At 43.4% G+C, this 18,714-nt stretch overlaps 1 protein-coding gene across 2 annotated transcripts in view; it reads right to left on the bottom strand.

The window, feature by feature from the left end:
* ZFYVE28 (zinc finger FYVE-type containing 28) overlaps positions 1-18,714 on the bottom strand; it is a 932,593-nt gene that overhangs the window by 173,531 nt on the left and 740,348 nt on the right. For both annotated transcript variants that reach the window (XM_085642546.1, XM_085642547.1), the window contains exon 8: positions 4,269-5,633. In XM_085642546.1, the coding sequence (XP_085498672.1) occupies positions 4,269-5,633 (1,365 nt within the window). The remainder of the gene's footprint in view (positions 1-4,268; positions 5,634-18,714) is intronic.

Here is an 18,714-nt window from a genome sequence, read left to right as displayed (position 1 = left end):
AAGCGAACGCACCCGGTCCTCCCAACAGCAGCAGCGCTTCGCCCTCAACATGATCTTCCACGGTGAGTTCCAAAAACACCAGAGTGTGCCACTCCCCCGCTTCACGAAGATAGGAGCTTCCTGGGGGAGCGGCGGCTTATATTCCCACTACGGCCTTTCCCGCCTTGCGGGCGTTGTTCCCCATTGGGGAGTTCGTATCTCGCCAGGTGCCCCATTGGATGGGGGCCTAGCACTGCTCCGGTGCCCCTGGGGGGAGGGGGGGGGGCGTATGCGGGGGGCATAGGCTACCAATTGTGCCTCCGGGTGCTTTAAGGCATCCAGAACCAGTTCCCTACAGGGCTCGGCATCAGTTATGGCGCCGACCCCTAAACGGCCCCCCCACCCCTTTCGTGGGAGGGTGGCCTCTGCAATTTCCTTACGTCGCAGGCCATCTGTGGGATCAGCCCGGTCTTCAACGGCTGGAACCCAACAGAAACTGTTAAGCGCCCCAGGGCAATGGGTATGGTTAGGACTGAGCAGAGGCATGATTCTATTTACCAGCGCCAGCCTCAAATGTAACAGCACAAACGGTCTGTTGTCTGTGCGTTGGTGCTGGCTTCTTCGAAAAGATGCAGGTATGAATGTTATTTCGTAAGTGAGGGATTTGGTACAGTAAGTGTTTTTATATGGGCACACCTTACAGTCAAGAGGCACCGAAGGTGAAATACAATACGTAGAGCGAGATGTCTTAAATATATTGCTAGTCAAGTCAAGTGTAACGTGTCCAGCTTACTTCCAGATTGCCATGTGATTGTTTTTCCTGGATTGTGTAGCACCTGCTAAACAATGTTTTACATCCCTGTAGTCTGGGAGTTGATCATTGAGGAAGAGAAGCATCACAGTGAGAAAGACTGTAGAAGGGAAGTAAGGTGATGAAAGTTGGAGTAGTTGAATGAGAGTTGGAGAAGTGTGACTCACTGGTTAGAGTAGGCAGACCTGGAAGCAGAGGTCAGCCCGGGACCAGGGTTCAATTCCCGGCTCGGCTGGGTCTTGACTCCATAAATTGTCCATGGACTCGATAATTCTCGCTCCAGTGCATACTCAATTCATGGGTTCACACTCTGCGACTCTGGGCAATAGCTTGCTTAATCTCCACAATGGCCCCTCGCGGCGGGATGCCTGGCTTTCACCTTGTGGATGCCCTGCTGGGTTATCTCACAGGGGAATACCAGGACGGGTTCCCTAAGCAAGCGCTTAGAGACCGGTTGGTGATTTGCGCTATATAAATATCTGTACATTTACATTTACAGTTATAGAGGAAGGGAGAAACAAGTATGCAATGAGAAAAAGATTACGAGAAGGGAGCTAGAGGAAAAACTGGAAAGAAGTTAGAGGCAGCTTTGTGAGACTACAATTCTTCACCACTGGAGTGAGTAATTCGTCTGGTTTTCCTCTGTTTTCTGGTATTTGTACCTCAGCATTTTCTGTTATAAGTGCAGAACTAGAAGTATCAGAAAGCAAAGGACACAAGAACGTGTATTTGTAAAGCACACACTATCCTCTTGGGGGACCTTGCTGGTGACTAACAGGTGTGTATTGTCACCCAATTTAGTGGTACTCTTTCAGGCCACCTCAGAAAAGTGAAGAGCTGAGTGGCCCACTTGGAGTCAAACCCTTGCTCTTGAGGTGAAACACGAGTTTCTAGAGTGAATCCATTAGTCTCTTTAACCACCAGAGGGAAGAAAGGCATTTAAAGACAAAGAATGAAAAACTGGGAGGCATTGGAGAAAAGGTACTGAAAGAACAAAGTGAAGAAGAGACAAGGAACAAGAGGACAGGCTGCTCAAAAGAGGAAGTCTGGCCAAGCATCCTAAACCGTATACAACCACACATATGAATGCTCAAATTCCTTTCCCCATGTACACGAAATGTCCATTTGTGCTTATTCCCCAATGTCCACCACGCTGTATATAAGGGCACTGCGCATGTGGATCGTGGTTGGCACAGCGTAGAGGGCACTGTGAGTTCATTTTGGTAACATTATTTTAGAAAGTGTGCTTACTGCACAATTGTACTTATCTTTTTTCCCTAGGGAGCGGTGGAAGCCCCAAAGCACGTTTGTACAGTTGTGCTCATTGAAAGCTCATGCTAATCCAGGATTTGTTCTTACGCCTCACCACTTTGAAAGTTCACCTGCTGCCACTGATAACACATGCCAGTTTTTCAATTCCTAGTGATGTGCCAATAGAAGACCATGGTTGCCAAGAACTGTCTATTTTCTTAATAACTCAAAGGCTTGACAAATGGACAAGTTATACCACAAGATCAAATTTGCAAAGCACGTCCACATGGAAGCTCTCTAGGAAAGAGATCTGGACATACATTCCAGGATGGTCTGTCTTCAGATAATGCAACTAAGGAGTTTACTGTCACTACATTACATTGGCAATGTTCACAATGGGCGGTTCACTTATTAAAGGTTAAACTGGATTACGCAGTTCTTTCCTCTGTGGGACTACCCAGATATGAATTTAAGTAACTGCATTGCAGATGTGAAAAAAGAGTTTTTATCAGCGGAGCGGCGAGTGTGCCAGGGGGCTCTAAGCCAGGGAAGGAAACGGACTGCCATAACTTCTGGTTTGGATATAAATAAACATCAGTAACTGGGGAGCAGTGGATACCTTAAATGCTTATTTCCTGGTGCCACTGTGCCTACTGCACCACTGATAGCTACGCCATTGAGCTCTGTGGTCCAGTCAACCAACAACCCAATTTCTTAAAATTATCATCACTTTGTTACTTATTAAGGTAGGTGTTAAGTACTTGCTCCTGGGATCGGTGTGTAACCTGATGTTCATTCACAAGCTTCGAAACCAAGCAGCACTGGCTCGGCCTTTCGTTCTCACAAGGTAGATGCATTGAATATAACTAATTATAAAAATGCAAACACTTTATTGGTGAAAGCCTACTATGACTCTCCTGAGCTGGGTACATTTAAAGTCAGAGGTCTAGGAGTAGGATGACGCTTTCACCCATCTCATTTCTCTGTGCTGGCAATCCTACTGTTATACAATAGTATAGGCCTGTCTTAGATCTTATAAAAACTGTCTATGAAAATGCAGTCAAGTGCATTTTTTCCAAACCTGGTCTTAATTGTGTGTCCCTTATTTGTTCAGAACTGTCTAGCCAAGCTGAGCGTCGAGATGCAAGCCTCTTTTATTATTCAAACTGGTGCTACAATGAACTCTAGACAGAAAAGGATTTGTCAATGGGTCCTCGATTAGTGTGTGGGGTGGGGTGCCTATGCGTTCAATCTAACCGCAATGCCTGACAATAAAAAATAAAAAAAAAAACACACTTTTCTTAGCCGATATACTCCCAGTTTTTCTTAAAGGGTTACACTATAGTCCTAAAGTCGTTTTAGTGACCCACAGGTTTAAGAACGGCATTTTTTTTATTATCTATAAGATGTGTGAGTTTACAAGAAAATTAGGTAAATTAAGGAAAGTAACAAATTTCACTTATAATTTTCAATCCACAAGCACAAGTCGACCTTTTGTGAAGCCTTCAATCCCCAAATACAATCTGCAGTTTGTGCGTAATTCATGGATAAATGATACACATGTACTTCAGTTTCAGTGAGTCGAAGTATATATAATGCGTCTATTTCAGAAAATAATTATTTCCTAGACGTCAACCAATACAGTGGCGTACAAGCTGCCTTTGTCCAAAGAAAACCACAAGTTGGGCTTTATAGAGATCACCATTGTTAACAAGAAGCAGAAATAATGAATTATTCATATGAACCAGTAAATAAGATTGAAACAAATTCATAGCTGCCAAGGTTTCAGATTGCTATGTGTGACATTTTCATAATTTCAGAGTAATTATGAGTGACATTTCACCAACTACGAGTGACACTTTCTTACGAGAAAAATCAAGCAGATAAGATGAGGGAAACAAATATCTGAAATTAAACCCATTTTAGCAACGTGACTGCGTCAGCAAAAAGACATTTTCATACCATAGCAAGTCAGTGCAACAGTAGATCTTGACTTACACACTCTTCCTGCACGGGGCAATGTAGGTCTGAGACTGGCCTAATTCACCATAGCACAGTAGGTAACCTTATGTGTTATAATCTGACACGCTGTACAACCAGCACCCACTGAATGCAGGCTGATCGCGCTCTGCCAAAAAGGAATCTGCTAATTATTAAAAAGAAACCCTTCCAAAATGTTTAGCATCCAGCCTCAGTCAAGAAAATAGTGTATTTTACTGTCACTTACCCTGGACCGTATCTTGGCTTCATGTCTTCCTTTGCTAGCGTCTCACTACTAGTTTCATCAGTGTCCGGCAATTGTCTTTCCTTGCCATCACATGCCTGGCTTTTTTTCACAGTTTTTTTCGGTTGACTTGAGACCCCCATGCCAACCTCGGTTTCATTTTCTACTCCTATATTTGATCCTGAGTTGTGAGCCAGGCACTTGGATGAGTTTGAACAGGTATGTCCTCTGCCAGAATCTCGCTCTGTCACCAAAGAACTAGAGTGCTCCTTGTTTAAGATCTCTGGGACAGAGATTGTGCAGTCTAATTTATCTACGTGGTCTTTTTCCTTCGATTTCACCAAACTATAGGAAGCATTTATTACTTTATCTGGAGAGTGTCTACTTTTTATGCCCGCTATACTCTCCTCCCTGCTGTCTTCACAGGTACCACAACACACACAGGAGTTAATCAGGCAATTAGTGGCTGCTAAAGCAAGTTTATGGGATTCGTCATCAGATGGAGGCTCAGGTGACGCTGAAATACAATCACCAGCTGCGTCTGGCGCAGTTGGTGGAGATCCTGAAGAAGAAAGAGATTTCGGATTAAATATTACAGTGGCAGAGATCTTCATCCCACCAGTCCTGTGAGCAATAATTTCTGCAGCCTCTGCATCCTCGCCATTAGCATCCCAGCCATTGAGGTATACCTGTGAATCGGGGCCTTCTAAACAACTACAAGTATTGGGAGCAGAGTAATTAGTCATCAATATTTTACCATCTTCAATATTGTTATTATTGCTTACATCACTTTCTGTATTCTTTATAGATCTTGACTCGTCTGGCTGACCATTGTGAATAATTAACATCTCCTTACATGGGACCCTCTGTGTCACATTATGGCACGAGTTGTTGACCCATGCCAAGGTGTTCTCAGCTGATGCTATCACACTAAGAGCATCTCCGGTTCCATCAAGATCATCCATAAAAAATACTCTCTCCTCTTCATCAGTTAGGTTTTCTCGACATCTCCGGTTTGGTGAAGCCTCTACGCTAGAATCATGCCTCACTCCCGGCCTGCGGGCCGGAGACTGACAGACACTTGGTGGAGAAAGCAGAGAAGACATCTCATCCCCCACCCGGTGGACCATCTTGTTGAGCTGTTCTAGCTCTTCTTCATCGTACTGCATGGAGCATGCCAACTCCACCTCTTTGTTTTCAGCTTTTACTGAGAGTTCTTCGTCACTTGACAAGGCAGCTACTAATACAGGCGTGAGGACAGAGGGCACTTCAGGATCCGTTCCGACTGGAAATTCCATATCTTGTGATATGCAGAGGTTGCGCTCAAGAGTGTGCAGCTCCTCTTCAGTCAAGGTTTGCAGAAGATCTCTGAAAAGTAGATAGTGAAAGTCAGGGGCAAGACAAACATTTGTTAGTCGTAAGTAAAATAATGCATGCCTAAGGACAGGGCTTGCCATTATTTCATTTTTACTATTATGACTTTGATGACAGTCCAAGGTTCAACACACAAATAAATGGCTAAGTTTCCAAACAGAAGTAGTAATACGGTAAGGATTTCAAACATTCAAATGTTTTTAGTGTTGAACGAAAAAATATACTTTAACATGCGTTTTTTTTAAGCCAGGTATAAAAAAAAAAAACTCAACTTATCTGTTTACCAATATATCAAATCCGGGGTTCCTTTAATTGCACGCCACATTGAATGCCTAATCACATTCGCACACATGGACACCTTTCATACTCACTAAAACTTCAGCATCACAACAGTTGAACCAGTTTGAAGATGAACCTAAAAAGATTAAACTTTAAAACACTGTTATGTAAACTGGACTGATATACATATAAATCATGAGACTAAAGTAGGATAACCAACTATAAAATACAATCATTGTGCGCAGACACATTATAAATAAAACCAGAACCCTAACCGGTAATACAATAGTTTAAGGTGGGAGGGTTAAATTACAAAGTGTTGTCACTACCAACCTGGACCTAGCTAACCTCAACGTAATCTTATTGACCTACAACATTTATTCAATATTATGCATGGCAGGTTAAAGTGACTAAAAGGTGGCATGATGGTACAATTAGCCAGGCCCTCATCACCTACACTTACTGGATATAAACAAACTACTTAAAATGGAAGACTGAGACAGTGCATACCTCACCCCATAATTAGCATCCTCCCAAACGCCCATGTCTATTTCCAAGGACACTGGTTACTTTTTAATACTGACCACTCTTTTGAACATTTGGCATTCCCAAAGTAAAGTTCTGATCCATGTTCTTTCCAGCCTCATCACCCATTTCAGGTGACGTCTCAGGGGAAAGCGCCAAAGCCCCGGTGCTAACAATTCCATCACAAGCGACCAAGGCCAGTGTCCTATTATTAACCTAAAGTACGCCAGCGATTACATATGTGCTTTTCTGCATTTTCTCTTTTGTTTATTTATAGTTAACCCTGTCGAGGTATTTAAAGTGGAGCACCTAATACCTGGGACACAATATTCCTTTCATGGGGATCATGATCTCCTCTGCCAATTTGCCACCTTGCACAAGTGTCTTACAAGAGCCATGTTATCTGGATTTTGAACTCTCTCTGACGTAGAGGCTTACTTACTTTCTCCCATATCCCTAACACGACCTTTGGCACCAAAGGAAGCCCATCTGAAACAGTTACTTGGCACAAGAACACCCTCTCTCAGCAAATCAAGTTATAGTCTATTTGCTGGGTCTCCACCACATGTGGAAATCCAAGGATCGATTACTGAGCGTTGCGTTACCCAGTAGTCTCAATACTCAAAATTCTCATCCCTCCTGCTAAACTGAAATCAGTAAAGTTTCTCCAGTACCACTCTAGTGGCCGTCTAGTCTCATATCAGTTCTCATGTTTCAGGTTTCATTTTGAATCCTACAAAATGTTTATCCAAAACCCCATTCTGCCAAATAAATTGAACATATATCACAAGCCTAAAGCATTAAAAAGAAATCTGCATCAAATACTAAATTTGCTTTACTCAGTCTTTTCAGATTAGCTTTGGTCAATCAATTTGGCATGATGCAACACTGTGTGGGAAGGAACTAAGTACTGTGAGTATTGTTTTTGCCTACACTTGTGCCAATATCGTTGTCGCTATATAAATCAAGAACATTGGCCAGTATGACTCACAGAGCGCTGTTATCATTGACTCTCTCAAGTGTCTGCAATCTGTCCTGCCTTGGAGTCTATCCTGGCACATTTGCAACAGGAGGGGTCCTACCTCCACTCCCTTAAAAGTCCATTCAGTGACAGTGTTGTCACTGTCAATATCTGTTGCAGGGACTTCTTAATTTCTCCAAATTGTTTTTTATTTTTATTAATAATGTTTATTTAAGGGTTTAGTCAATCAAAACCGTTACACTAAAAGTCATTCATTGAGTATGGAGAACATCATATTTCTTTACTTTCACTCTAAAACATTGTCCTAGACCGTTTTGTCAAATTGTTTTCATATAAAAGAGAATATCTATAAAATCTTAAAAAGTTGTATGAAAACAAATATTAAAAACATTAATGCCTATAATACTTTTCGATTAATACAGCGGTTTAATTAAACCACAGTTTTATTTCTTGATAATAATCCCCCATGTAGGTTAGCCTTCAATGCCTATTGTTTAAATTAATTGTTCTTTAAATTTCTCAACTGGTGTGATAGCAGTTTTTCCTTTATGCCTAATATAGTCCCAGGATTAGTGTACGAGACTTGTGCAAATTAGTCAATATTGCTTTCAATGCTTGTTTAGATTAATCTTTAAATTTCTTAACTGGAGATATAACTGTTTTTCCTTTGCGCCTAATATAGTCCCAGTATTTAAAGTGCAAGAGCCGTGTGCAAATTAGTCAATGTTACTTTGTTCTTACATATTCTTCAATTATCGTTCTGCAATGTCACTTCTTTATAAAAGTGCAAGTGCCTTATGATAATTGTTCCATTTCTTTGTCGTTTGCTTTTACAAATTTCACACCCCGGCAAAGGAGGGGTATAAAGGAGCCACCAAGCAACGTGTTTACCGCTTGCCTGCAGGATCGAATTTTTAGATCTCTAAAAATTCCTTTCAGCATTTTTTTCCTTTCTTAAGAACTTCGGGAAAATGCAGAAAATATGTACTGAGGTTTCTTCCTTATATTAACACAGTTGGCATTCTTGGTTTGGTGACTGGTCTTTCCAGGTAGGGATTAGATCTTTTGTTTCCCATTTTCCAAATCTGAATTGCATGAACTGGTGTTTTGTTGACAGTGAGAAGTGTGCTGTGAGATACTCCTGGGACAGCAGTTTTTTATATGAATTAACCACTGTCCTGGCATGTCATCTTAGCGTAAAGGGGTTCTTGTCTGTTAAATATGAAAGTTGATTAGTTGTAACCTTTATTACTTGATAAAAAGCCTGTTTCCCAATTCTTGCACTTCAGGCTTCTTGTACTCCCAATTCCTCAATAGCCTGGTTAAGGTGTTGTCCCCAGGAATGTATTTTATTATTCAGTTTTTGCTCCTCTATTTCCTGTCAGCACAGATTATTAACAGATTCTGAGGTAATTCAGTTTCCGATCTCGCTCGTATTTAGCCACCACTTTGTGTCTTTCTGCCATTTTGTGTTGCCCTCACTCAGGCGGCACGGTGAACTAAGTGTTGTTTTCCCTCATCCTACTGCAACGTGTCAAATAACCTCCTGCCTCTGTTTATAGCTGGTGTCAGGGTCCGGCCGACTCCACTAATCCTCGTCTGGTCTGACTGATCCCTGTTTCAACTATCTGTTGGTTCGCACAATTCTTTCCTGACTTTATCTTATCCTCTGGCCTTCGCTATTCTTTACTCGTATTCTCTCATTTCACAACTGTCCTCTGGGCCATACAAATGTGTCCTGCCTCCTGCAAGTCGACTTATAAACACTACCCCTGATTAACTTGTGGAGAAGGGTGACAAACACAGTTGGGAGAGAGGCTTATTTGAGTTACTTAATATCTTGTTTTCACATTCTTCTCATTGGTTGACCCTGTATGCATTGGGAGTGTTCTTTGTGAATATGTATGTTATAAAAGATTGTGCGCCACGAAGTAAAGGGGCAGTCTCTTAAGAACATACCGAGTGTACTTCTGGGACAACTGTACTTAGCTGCAGCTAATAAATCGAACCTTCTACGCCTAACGGAGTGTCCCGTGTTTCTGTTCGACAAAGCAGGTGAACTCAGGAGATTAAGGCGTACCCTGCGCCGCCAGGCCCCTAAGGTCGCGGTTCTTCGATTGGCGCCCAACGTGGGGCGGCTTCGGAGGTAGCAGTTCTTGCCCGAGGATCGTGAGGAGCCCCGCAGGAAAATTCTGGAGGAATCGCGAACCACGTCAAGCGACCCCTGTATGTCGAAGTGGTCCGAAGGTCTTTTGCAGCGCGGTTTCTCCTTTCTGACAGCTGCTGATGACTGCTGCCCTGACTGCCGCCCTGCTTTGGTCCCTCTGATGATGTTTGGTATCGCGAGACATTAAACGGGCCTCTGTTGGCGTAAGAAGACACTTAGTTAAGTATTGGTGGGTAGCTCCCACTATTTTGTTTTGATTTGGGTCTTTGATTCGGCTATTGCAAAAGCCGAAGCCGAGGGGTGAGTACGTTTGTGCTATAGTATTTGATTTAACCCCTTGATGTTTGTGAACAGTCCAGTGAAATAACGATGCCTGGTCTGAATAAGTTTAGGAAGTTCTGTTGCTTTGGTTGTAATAGGGATTACCGGCTGGAGGACTCTTGTCCGATTCCTCCGGTTGGAACTCCCACCTATGAGCTTTATTCAAAACATGGTGTCGGCCCCATCACCTTTAATAAGGCATGGATGCGATACACGAAGAACGATGGCGTTCTACAGTGGCCACAAAATGGTAGTTTTGAGCCTGACATATTAGACAATTTGGAAGCGATATTGTTCAAAAGACAAGCCCGGCCGGCAATGTCTGACTCTTTTCGCCTCTGGCGTAAGGAGGCCAAACAGAAAGAAATTAAGCAGGCAAAACGAGATAAGAAAGCACAAAATATGACGATTATACAGGCTGCCCAGCAGTTTAAAGATAATGAGATTGATAATGCAATGGAAATTTCAGAGAGACAGCATCGTATGGCAATAGATAGATGCTATCCAGTGATGCCTAATTCCCCTTCTGATAAAAATAAGGATCTGGAGGAAGACCCTTTGATGTCTCACCTATTGAGATTGCCTCCACCCTATGTACAAGGTGCTAATGCACCCCCATTGTTACAACCTGTTCAGCTACCTGTTGTCCCCCCACCTGTTCCGGTTCTTCCACATTTGCCTCTTCCGGTATTGCCAATCCCACCTCTCGTGCCACCGATTCCTTTGTCTCCATCTCCTGAACCTCAATCTTCTTTGCCTTCGGCTCCCCTTATAACTGCCAGTTCCTCTTCTGTATCGCCTAATACCTTGTCCCCTGTCCTTATGTCTAATTCTCCTACTGTGCTCAAATGAATATCTGGTTTCTTGTGCCCTTTCTTTGAGACTCTGAACATGTCTCCGGCTTTTTCTCTAAGACAGTCTCGTAGTCAACATCCAGGTTCCGACGAATGGGTGGTATTGGACTCTCTCGCTCGCAAATGGATCGAGAAGAGTCCCCAGTATAGTGTAAAAGATATCATGACCACCTTTCATCAGTGGGAGGCGCCCACGTAGAGATATGTATTTAATGTTATGTGTGACACTCTCGCTAAAGAATGGGAGGATATGGATTTGGGTTTACTTCACCAGGGTTTGTTGGATGTTCAGGCTAATTTCGATAAAGGACTTATTGTGGGTTCTAAGGTTGAGGACGCCGTAAGGACACTTGTTACTTTTAGGTCCTTATTTTCCTCACAAACTTTTCTTGATTCTGATCCTGCTGTTCGGCAGACATTGAAACATTACCCGATGAGAGAGGTTCCTCCGATATGGAGGGAAGAGGTTGCGCAAGCAGGTAATAATCCAACTATTCCCGCCCACTTCCAGCGTATATGGGTACATGTGCCCTGGAAGAGATCTGATGTTTCGGCCCTCAAACAATCTCTTCCAGATCCCCGTAAAAACCCTGCTGGTTACTATAAAGAATTGTCTCAGACTGTTGATGCCTGTATTATAAACTTAGCGGATATTGACATGCTGATGGGAAATGTAGTCCCACAAGCGTTATGGGCTCGGATTCGTAGAGAGGATCACGCTCAAGAATTGGGTGGTACATGGAATGCTATAACTGCCTCGGATAGAGCACAAGTGGGTGGTGCTAAGCCTGATGTTTTAATCACAGAACTCCCCGGTAGGATTATTGCTTTAATGAAAACAATGATGCCCGCCTTACGATTTAATTGGGATAAATTAGCCGCGTGTAAACAGAAGAAAGATGAGACTGTCTCCGATTTCTTCACTCGTTTTGAGGAGACGTTTATTGATCACAGTGGTCAGGATAAAACTACGGAGGGTGGACAGCAATTATTTGTAGATAAATTCGTATTGAATTTGCTCCCCGAGTTGTCACATAAGGTAAAAGACTCTGAAAGTTCATGGGCTGTTTCTTCTTCGGCTCAGATATTGGCTACTGCTCAATATTACGAAAACAGGGACAAAAGAGGAAAAAGACAAGCAGGAGAAAAAGACTAAAGAATTAAAAACGAAGGTTCTTCTGCAACAAGCTTATCCTCCTCGCTTTGCTCAACGCCAGTTTCAACAGCCTCCCCAGTTTCAGAGGGTGTTTCAAAAGCCTGAGCCCTATATTCCGCGGCCTTTGTTGGGTCCCAACCAATGCACCTATTGTAGGGAGGAAGGTCATTTTAAGAATAGCTGCCCGGTTTTATTACAGCGTAATGGAGGACTATCTGCTCCACGAGGTCGTGGTGGTTCCCAGTTAGCGCCCAGGGGTAGAGGTCGAGGTATGTCGCCCCAGACACAGCGTTCCCTTCCACCTCCACATTCTATGAACTACTTTGATCAACAAAATACTCAGTCTACACAGTATTACAATGATGATTACTATGTTGAAGGTGAGAATGACGGTCTTCACGCTAACTAGGACAGCCATAGACAAAGTGAGGGAGTTGTATCGATTCCAGTAGATCAGAATGGGCCTTATGTTAATGTCACTACAATGGGTGTTTCAGAGCCATTTCTTTTAGATACTGGTGCGATGAGAAGTTCTATTATTCACTCCAAACTCACTGGGGCACCTTTCTCTGGCTTAACAAACGTATCCGTAGGATATTCTGGCGCCCCAGTTCATAGCCCAGTCTCTTGTCCTCTGCCTATTTCAATTAGTTCTTATGATTTGGAAGCTCCGCTTCTTTTAACGACTGGTTGCGGCGAAAATCTGTTGGGTTTGGATTTATTGAAAAGACTGCATGGAACGATATATTGTTCTCCTTCTGGTGTACATCTCGTTTTGGGGCGGAAACTGACTTCTCCAATGTATTTGTCTAAAGATCAATTTCCTCTTGAATTGCTCTCTCTCCCTGCAGCACTTTGGGCTACGGGTCCAAATGATGTTGGTTGTTTTGAGATCCCACCCTATGTTGTTACCCTCAAGCCCAATGCTAAATTGCCACGCATCCCTCAATACAAAATTCCCAATGATGGTGAAAGAGCACTGTTTGCTATTATTTATGATTTGGTTCAGAAGGGTGTGGTCGAGGAGACGAGGGGAAATGTATGCAATAGTCCTGTTCTTCCGGTTCTTAAACGCACTGATCCTTCTGTTTATCGTTTTGTCATTGATCTTCGGGAGGTTAATAAAATTGTTGTACCACAGTTTCCTGTTGTTCCAGATATCACTGCCCTGTTAACTATGATACCTGCCTCGGCAGCTTGGTTTTCTGTTATCGATCTGAAAAATGCTTTCTTCAGCATCCTCATTGCTGAAAAGAGTAGGGATATTTTTGTCTTCTCTTTAGGAGGCCGAAGTTTCCCTTCAAGCGAGCACCCCAAAGCTTTTGTTAAAGTCCCTCCATCTATAGCCAAGCTCTGAAATGCCAGCTTTCCCTTTGCCACCAGGTGCTACCCTTATTCAGTATGTGGATGATTTATTGATTGCTGCTGATTCAGAGGATCTTTGCAAAAACGTGACTATTGCACTATTGCGTCACTTGTCTGACCTTCACCATAAGGTTTCACCTTCTAAACTGCAATATGCCCGCCAAGAGGTTACCTATCTAGGTCATCTCTTGTCGAAGGAGGGAAGGCGACTGACCCCAGAACGTATTCAAGCAATTGCACAAATGTCTGTGCCATCCACACAAAGAGAGGTGCGTGCCTTTCTGGGCATTACCTCTTATTGCAGACAGTGGATTCCAAATGTTTCTTTGTTGGCTAAACCTTTGTTGGCACTCACTTTGAAATACACACCCCAACCCCTTCCTTGGAATGATGAATGTCAGAAGAGTTTTTCTGATTTACGTGCTGCCCTGTGCTCTGCTCCTGTGTTGGGTACTCCGGATTACAGTAAGCCCTTCACGCTCTATGTCCATGAAAGAGAGGGTTGTGCGTTGTCAGTCTTAACACAACGATTTGGAAACAAGCAGTGGCCATGTGCCTACTTTTCGGCTACATTAGATCCAGTAGCCAAGGCATTGCCTAGTTGTCTTAAAGCTACAGCAGCAGCAGCAATTTCTATTCGTCAATCTGCTGGAGAGGTGCTTGATAACACTCTTATTGTCATGGTACCACATGCAGTGGATACCTTGCTAAATAGGACAAATACACAGCATCTTACAAGCGCTCGCTTGTCTGGGTATGAACTGACGCTCTTGGCTAGTCATGTGCACATCAAACGATGTAACACTTTAAATCCAACCACATTGTTACCTCCTCCAGAAGAGAAAGGTATTCAGGAACAACATGATTGTTTTCTCCGTACTGAAGAGGAGACAAAAGGTAGGATTGATTTGAAAGATACACCACTAATGGACCCGGAAGGGATCCTATGGGTGGATGGTTCTTGTTTTAAACTCCCTAATGGTGAAACAACTTCAGCTTACGCTGTTACCACCTTGCATACAATCGTGGAGACAGCACGCATCAGACATAATTCAGCTCAGGCGGCTGAACTGATAGCTTTGACCAGAGCATGTGTGTTATCTAAGGGGAAGAGAGTGAATGTATATACCGACAGCCAGTATGCGTTTGGTGTGGCACATAGCTTTGGTCGTTTGTGGAAGGAAAGAGGATTCTTTACCTCCCACGGTACTAAAATACAGCATGGTCAGTTGGTAACTGATCTTCTTGAGTCACTTGCTTTGCCTACCCAGATGGCAATCAAAGTGTAGTGCGCATGAGAGGATTACTGATAATGTTGGTCGTGGGAATGCTTTTGCGGATGAGGTAGCGAAAGAAACAGCCAGAGATGCTATGAGTCGCATGTATGTTGCGGGCCCTGCAAATTGGGTCAAGGAAAAAGGAATGTTTGAGGATACAATAGAAAGTGTGAGATCGATTCAAGGAGAGGCTACAGAGAAAGAGTTGAGTAAGTGGAAAGAGAGTACAGGAATGTTAGACGCGATGGGATGTTGGATAGAATTGTCAGAACATCAGCGCTGGCTGTTACCAGATGCCTATGTACTGCCTGTAGTTGCTATGGCACATGGTCCAGCCCACATCAGTGCGAAAGGAATATGTAAGCTTCTGGCTCCAGTGTGGCTGAACGAAGGGATTCCAAAATGTGCAGATAATTTAGTGAAGCATTGTATCGTTTGCTTGATGCATAATCCAGGAAAGGGAACCCCAACTCCAGCAGGTCATTTTGCTCCCCCAACATATCCTTTTGAGGTGTTGCAAATTGATTATATTCACATGGAACGATGCAACAATCTCAAATATGTTTTGGTGGTGGTGTGTGCCTTCTCCAGATGGATAGAGGCCTACCCCCTGAAAGACAACACTGCTTTGTCCACTGCCAAAGTTCTTCTGAAAGAGTTCTTCCCTAGGTTTGGTTTGCCGCGCATTGTCTGGAGTGACAATGGAAGTGAATTTGTGGGCCAAATTATGAAAAAGGTGTGTGCCGGTCTTGGTATCGTCCAAAAATTCCATGCGGCGAACCATCCCCAATCAACGGGTTTGGTAGAGTGCCATAACGGCACTCTCAAACTTAAACTTGCAAAGGTACAGGCTAGCACGGGACTTGCCTGGCCCGATGCTTTACCTTTGGCTCTCCTAACCACTAGAACAGCTGTACATTCTCGTTTGGGACTCAGCCCATACAAAGTTGTTTTTGGGCGCCCGGCTAATGTTTGGGGAGTCCCTCGCCCTAAAAAGTATTCTGACATACAGTATCCAATGCTGATTGATTACTTGCATGACCTCACCACTAAATTACGTGTTCTCCACCAACAGGTTTGAGACGCTTTACCAGAGGTCTCCACAGACCCAGGTCATTCTATCCAACCGGGAGACTGGGTCTCTGTGAAAAATTTTCAGAGGACAAGGAATTTGGAACCTCGTTGGAGGGCGCCTCGACAGGTTCTTCTAGTAACACGTACAGCAGTGAAGGTCGAAGGGAAAAAGAACTGGATCCATGGCGTGCACTGCAAAAAGGTGCCCTTGCCCTTGCCGTTTGACCAGTGGGTCCGTAAGGGTGTAGGTGATTTTGAAGGCGAAAGGGTCCCTCGGTTTGTACCTTTCAGTAGTGCACACCTAGATTGAGCTCGGTCTGAAAAAGAAGATGACGATGTTTTACAAGAACCAGTACCGCCACATCTCCGATTGAACACTACAGATCCACAGACACTATTTCAGGACCAAACTGTACTGAACAGAACTCGATATAATTTAAGGCCTAGACTGGTCAAGGACACCTGACATTTTCATCTCTTTCGTGACATGTATCTTCTGTACAGGTTGCAGGGTCACGGTAGGAGACTTGGTTCGTGACCTGTATAGTGGCTAGGCCCCCAGGACTTGCAGTGTCATAGGACGGCTAATAATCACAGCCAAGTGAGTAAGGAAGATTGCCGTGAGCAACAATTTTAGAGGATGGATGTCCAATTGGGAAAGAATAAGAAGAAGGAAGAGATGAAAAAGAAATATTGTAAATTAGTGTACAGTCAATGTGGCATAGCATTGTGTGTTCTTATGTTTTCTAGTATCATATTGGCTTGTATAGGTTGGATTGTTCATGTTATGCAGCACAAATCTGTTCCTACTTCTATTTCTTTGCCTTTTCATTCTACTATCTCCCCACACCAATTATATACGCTTCCCCAACATGAACTAATCGGGAGAACAGAATATTTTAACAATTCATTTGTACAGTTATTGCACCAACACCAATTGGTAGTCAACACAACAGTCTGTTGGGTGTGTGGACTTATGCCTCATACCACCGAAAAAGGGATGCCATATTTAGCACTTCCATTTTCCTATGAGGGTTCCGCTTGGGCCTATTTTGTAATGTTTTCAAATGCATATCAGAACAGATTTAGACGTCCAGCTGGTTCATATGGTAGTGGACAAGATTTTAGTCATAGTATCTAACCTTTCACTATGCTCATCAGAAAGTGCTGGAAGAGTAATCTTACTGAGCCAATCTTTAATACTAACTGGACTGATGTTCTTATCCTCACAGTAGATATTTTGAAAGAATTCTCTGAAGGCGGATCTAATATCGTCATCCCGGGAGAGTGGGAAGCCATTGACATTAATCGCCTCGATATTATTACGAACTTGGTCTGTTTTGGTTTTCCATGCCAATAGCTTCCCTGCTCCTTCTCCATACTGGAAATGTGCAAGCTTGCTGGCCTCCCATCTTTCTTGTATCCGCTGATTTAAGATAGAAACAAGGTGGCCCTTTAAAGAAGTTAATCTTCCAGACAGAAGAGAGCGATCTTCTGCTGTAGTGGAATCAGCGTCTAGATCTAACTGAGTCTTAGCGATATTTGCTTCCACTGATGTCACTGCCTCCCTATATTCCCTCCTCCTGTAAGCCATTTTGTTTGTAATAAGACCTCTCACAAAGGCTTTAAGAGAGTCCACACCACTCCGATGCTTGCGGATCCTACATTTGTTTTTAAAAAGTGGCTCACCTCAGACTTAAAGAAAAGAACATCGTCTGGGTGAGAGAGTAAGGAGCGATCAAAAGACCAACTTATAGCCGGCAAACTTGGCATCAATATAAGCTCCATGGCTACTGCAGAGTGGTCAGATAGATGTAATGGGAGGTATTTAACATCTTTAACAGAAACTACTAACGTATGGCTGATTAATACAAAGTCTATTCTGGATTGATGGTGATATTTTTGATTTCTATAAGAGATACCCAGCTGTTCACCTGCCCTCAACCTCCAAATATCCACATAGCCATATTGCTTCATTTCATTAAGCAAAAAGGATCTAGATTTTGATGGAATTCGAGATCGACTATTATGCGATTTATCCAGAGTGGGGTCTAGGACAATATTAAAGTCACCTGCAAAGATTACAGGCTCTGGGAAAGACAAAAGGTGAGAAAAAATTACCTCCAAAGATGACGGATCGTCCTGATTAGGACCATAATACCCCACAATAGTAAACTGACTGCCCAAGATAGAAAGGGAGGCAGTGAAAGGTTAGATAGTGAAATCTCGGAGGAGGAAGTTATTAAGGCTATACATAATGCCAAAAAGGGGAAGGCGTCTGGTACAGATGGCCTACCGGCTGAAATTTATAAAGCCCTGGAGCGGGAACTTGTCTCCTTCTTGGTACTACTATTTAACGATATTTTACTGGATGGTGGTCGGCCCCCGACATCATGGGACAGTGCGTCTATTACTGTAATCTTAAAACCAGGGAAACCGTCTACTGCATGTGGTTCCTATAGGCCAATTTCCATACTAAATGTCGATTATAAAATATTTGCCTCAATTCTGGCTAACAGATTAGCTCTTGTTGCCCCCAACATCTTACACCCGGATCAGAAGGGGTTTGTCAAGGGACGACAGCTATATGAATTAACTTTTGATTTAATAGGGGCTATCGACTTGGCAGGTTTGGAGTCTCTCCCCCTGGCGGTTCTTACCTTGGATGCCACCAAGGCCTTCAACAGAGTTAATTGGTTGTATCTGTCGGAGGCCTTGGCAAAGTTCAATGTGGGAGCAGGGTTTCGCCGGGCAATCAGTCTATTATATCGGAACCCAAGTGCCTGTGTACTGATCAATGGCATCTTATCTGATCCTTTTAACATCTCGAGAGGTACACGACAGGGCTGCCCCCTCTCCCCACTTCTTTTCGATCTATACGTTGAACCATTCGCTCAAAATTTAAGGGATAATGTTAACATCAAGGCGTTCGCGTACAGGGGTTGGGAAAGAAAAGTGGCCCTGTACGCTGATGATATCCTCATTTTTACCTCTGATGCCCATACGGCTCTCCCAGAAATAGTCAAGCTAGCCTCGGAATTTGGGGTAGTGTCCGGGTATGAGATCAACGCCTCA

This window comes from Triturus cristatus, chromosome 2_2 (assembly GCF_964204655.1).
Source record: "Triturus cristatus chromosome 2_2, aTriCri1.1, whole genome shotgun sequence".
Classification (NCBI taxonomy): domain Eukaryota; kingdom Metazoa; phylum Chordata; class Amphibia; order Caudata; family Salamandridae; genus Triturus; species Triturus cristatus.
This window is presented reverse-complemented; position numbering and strand designations above follow the sequence as displayed.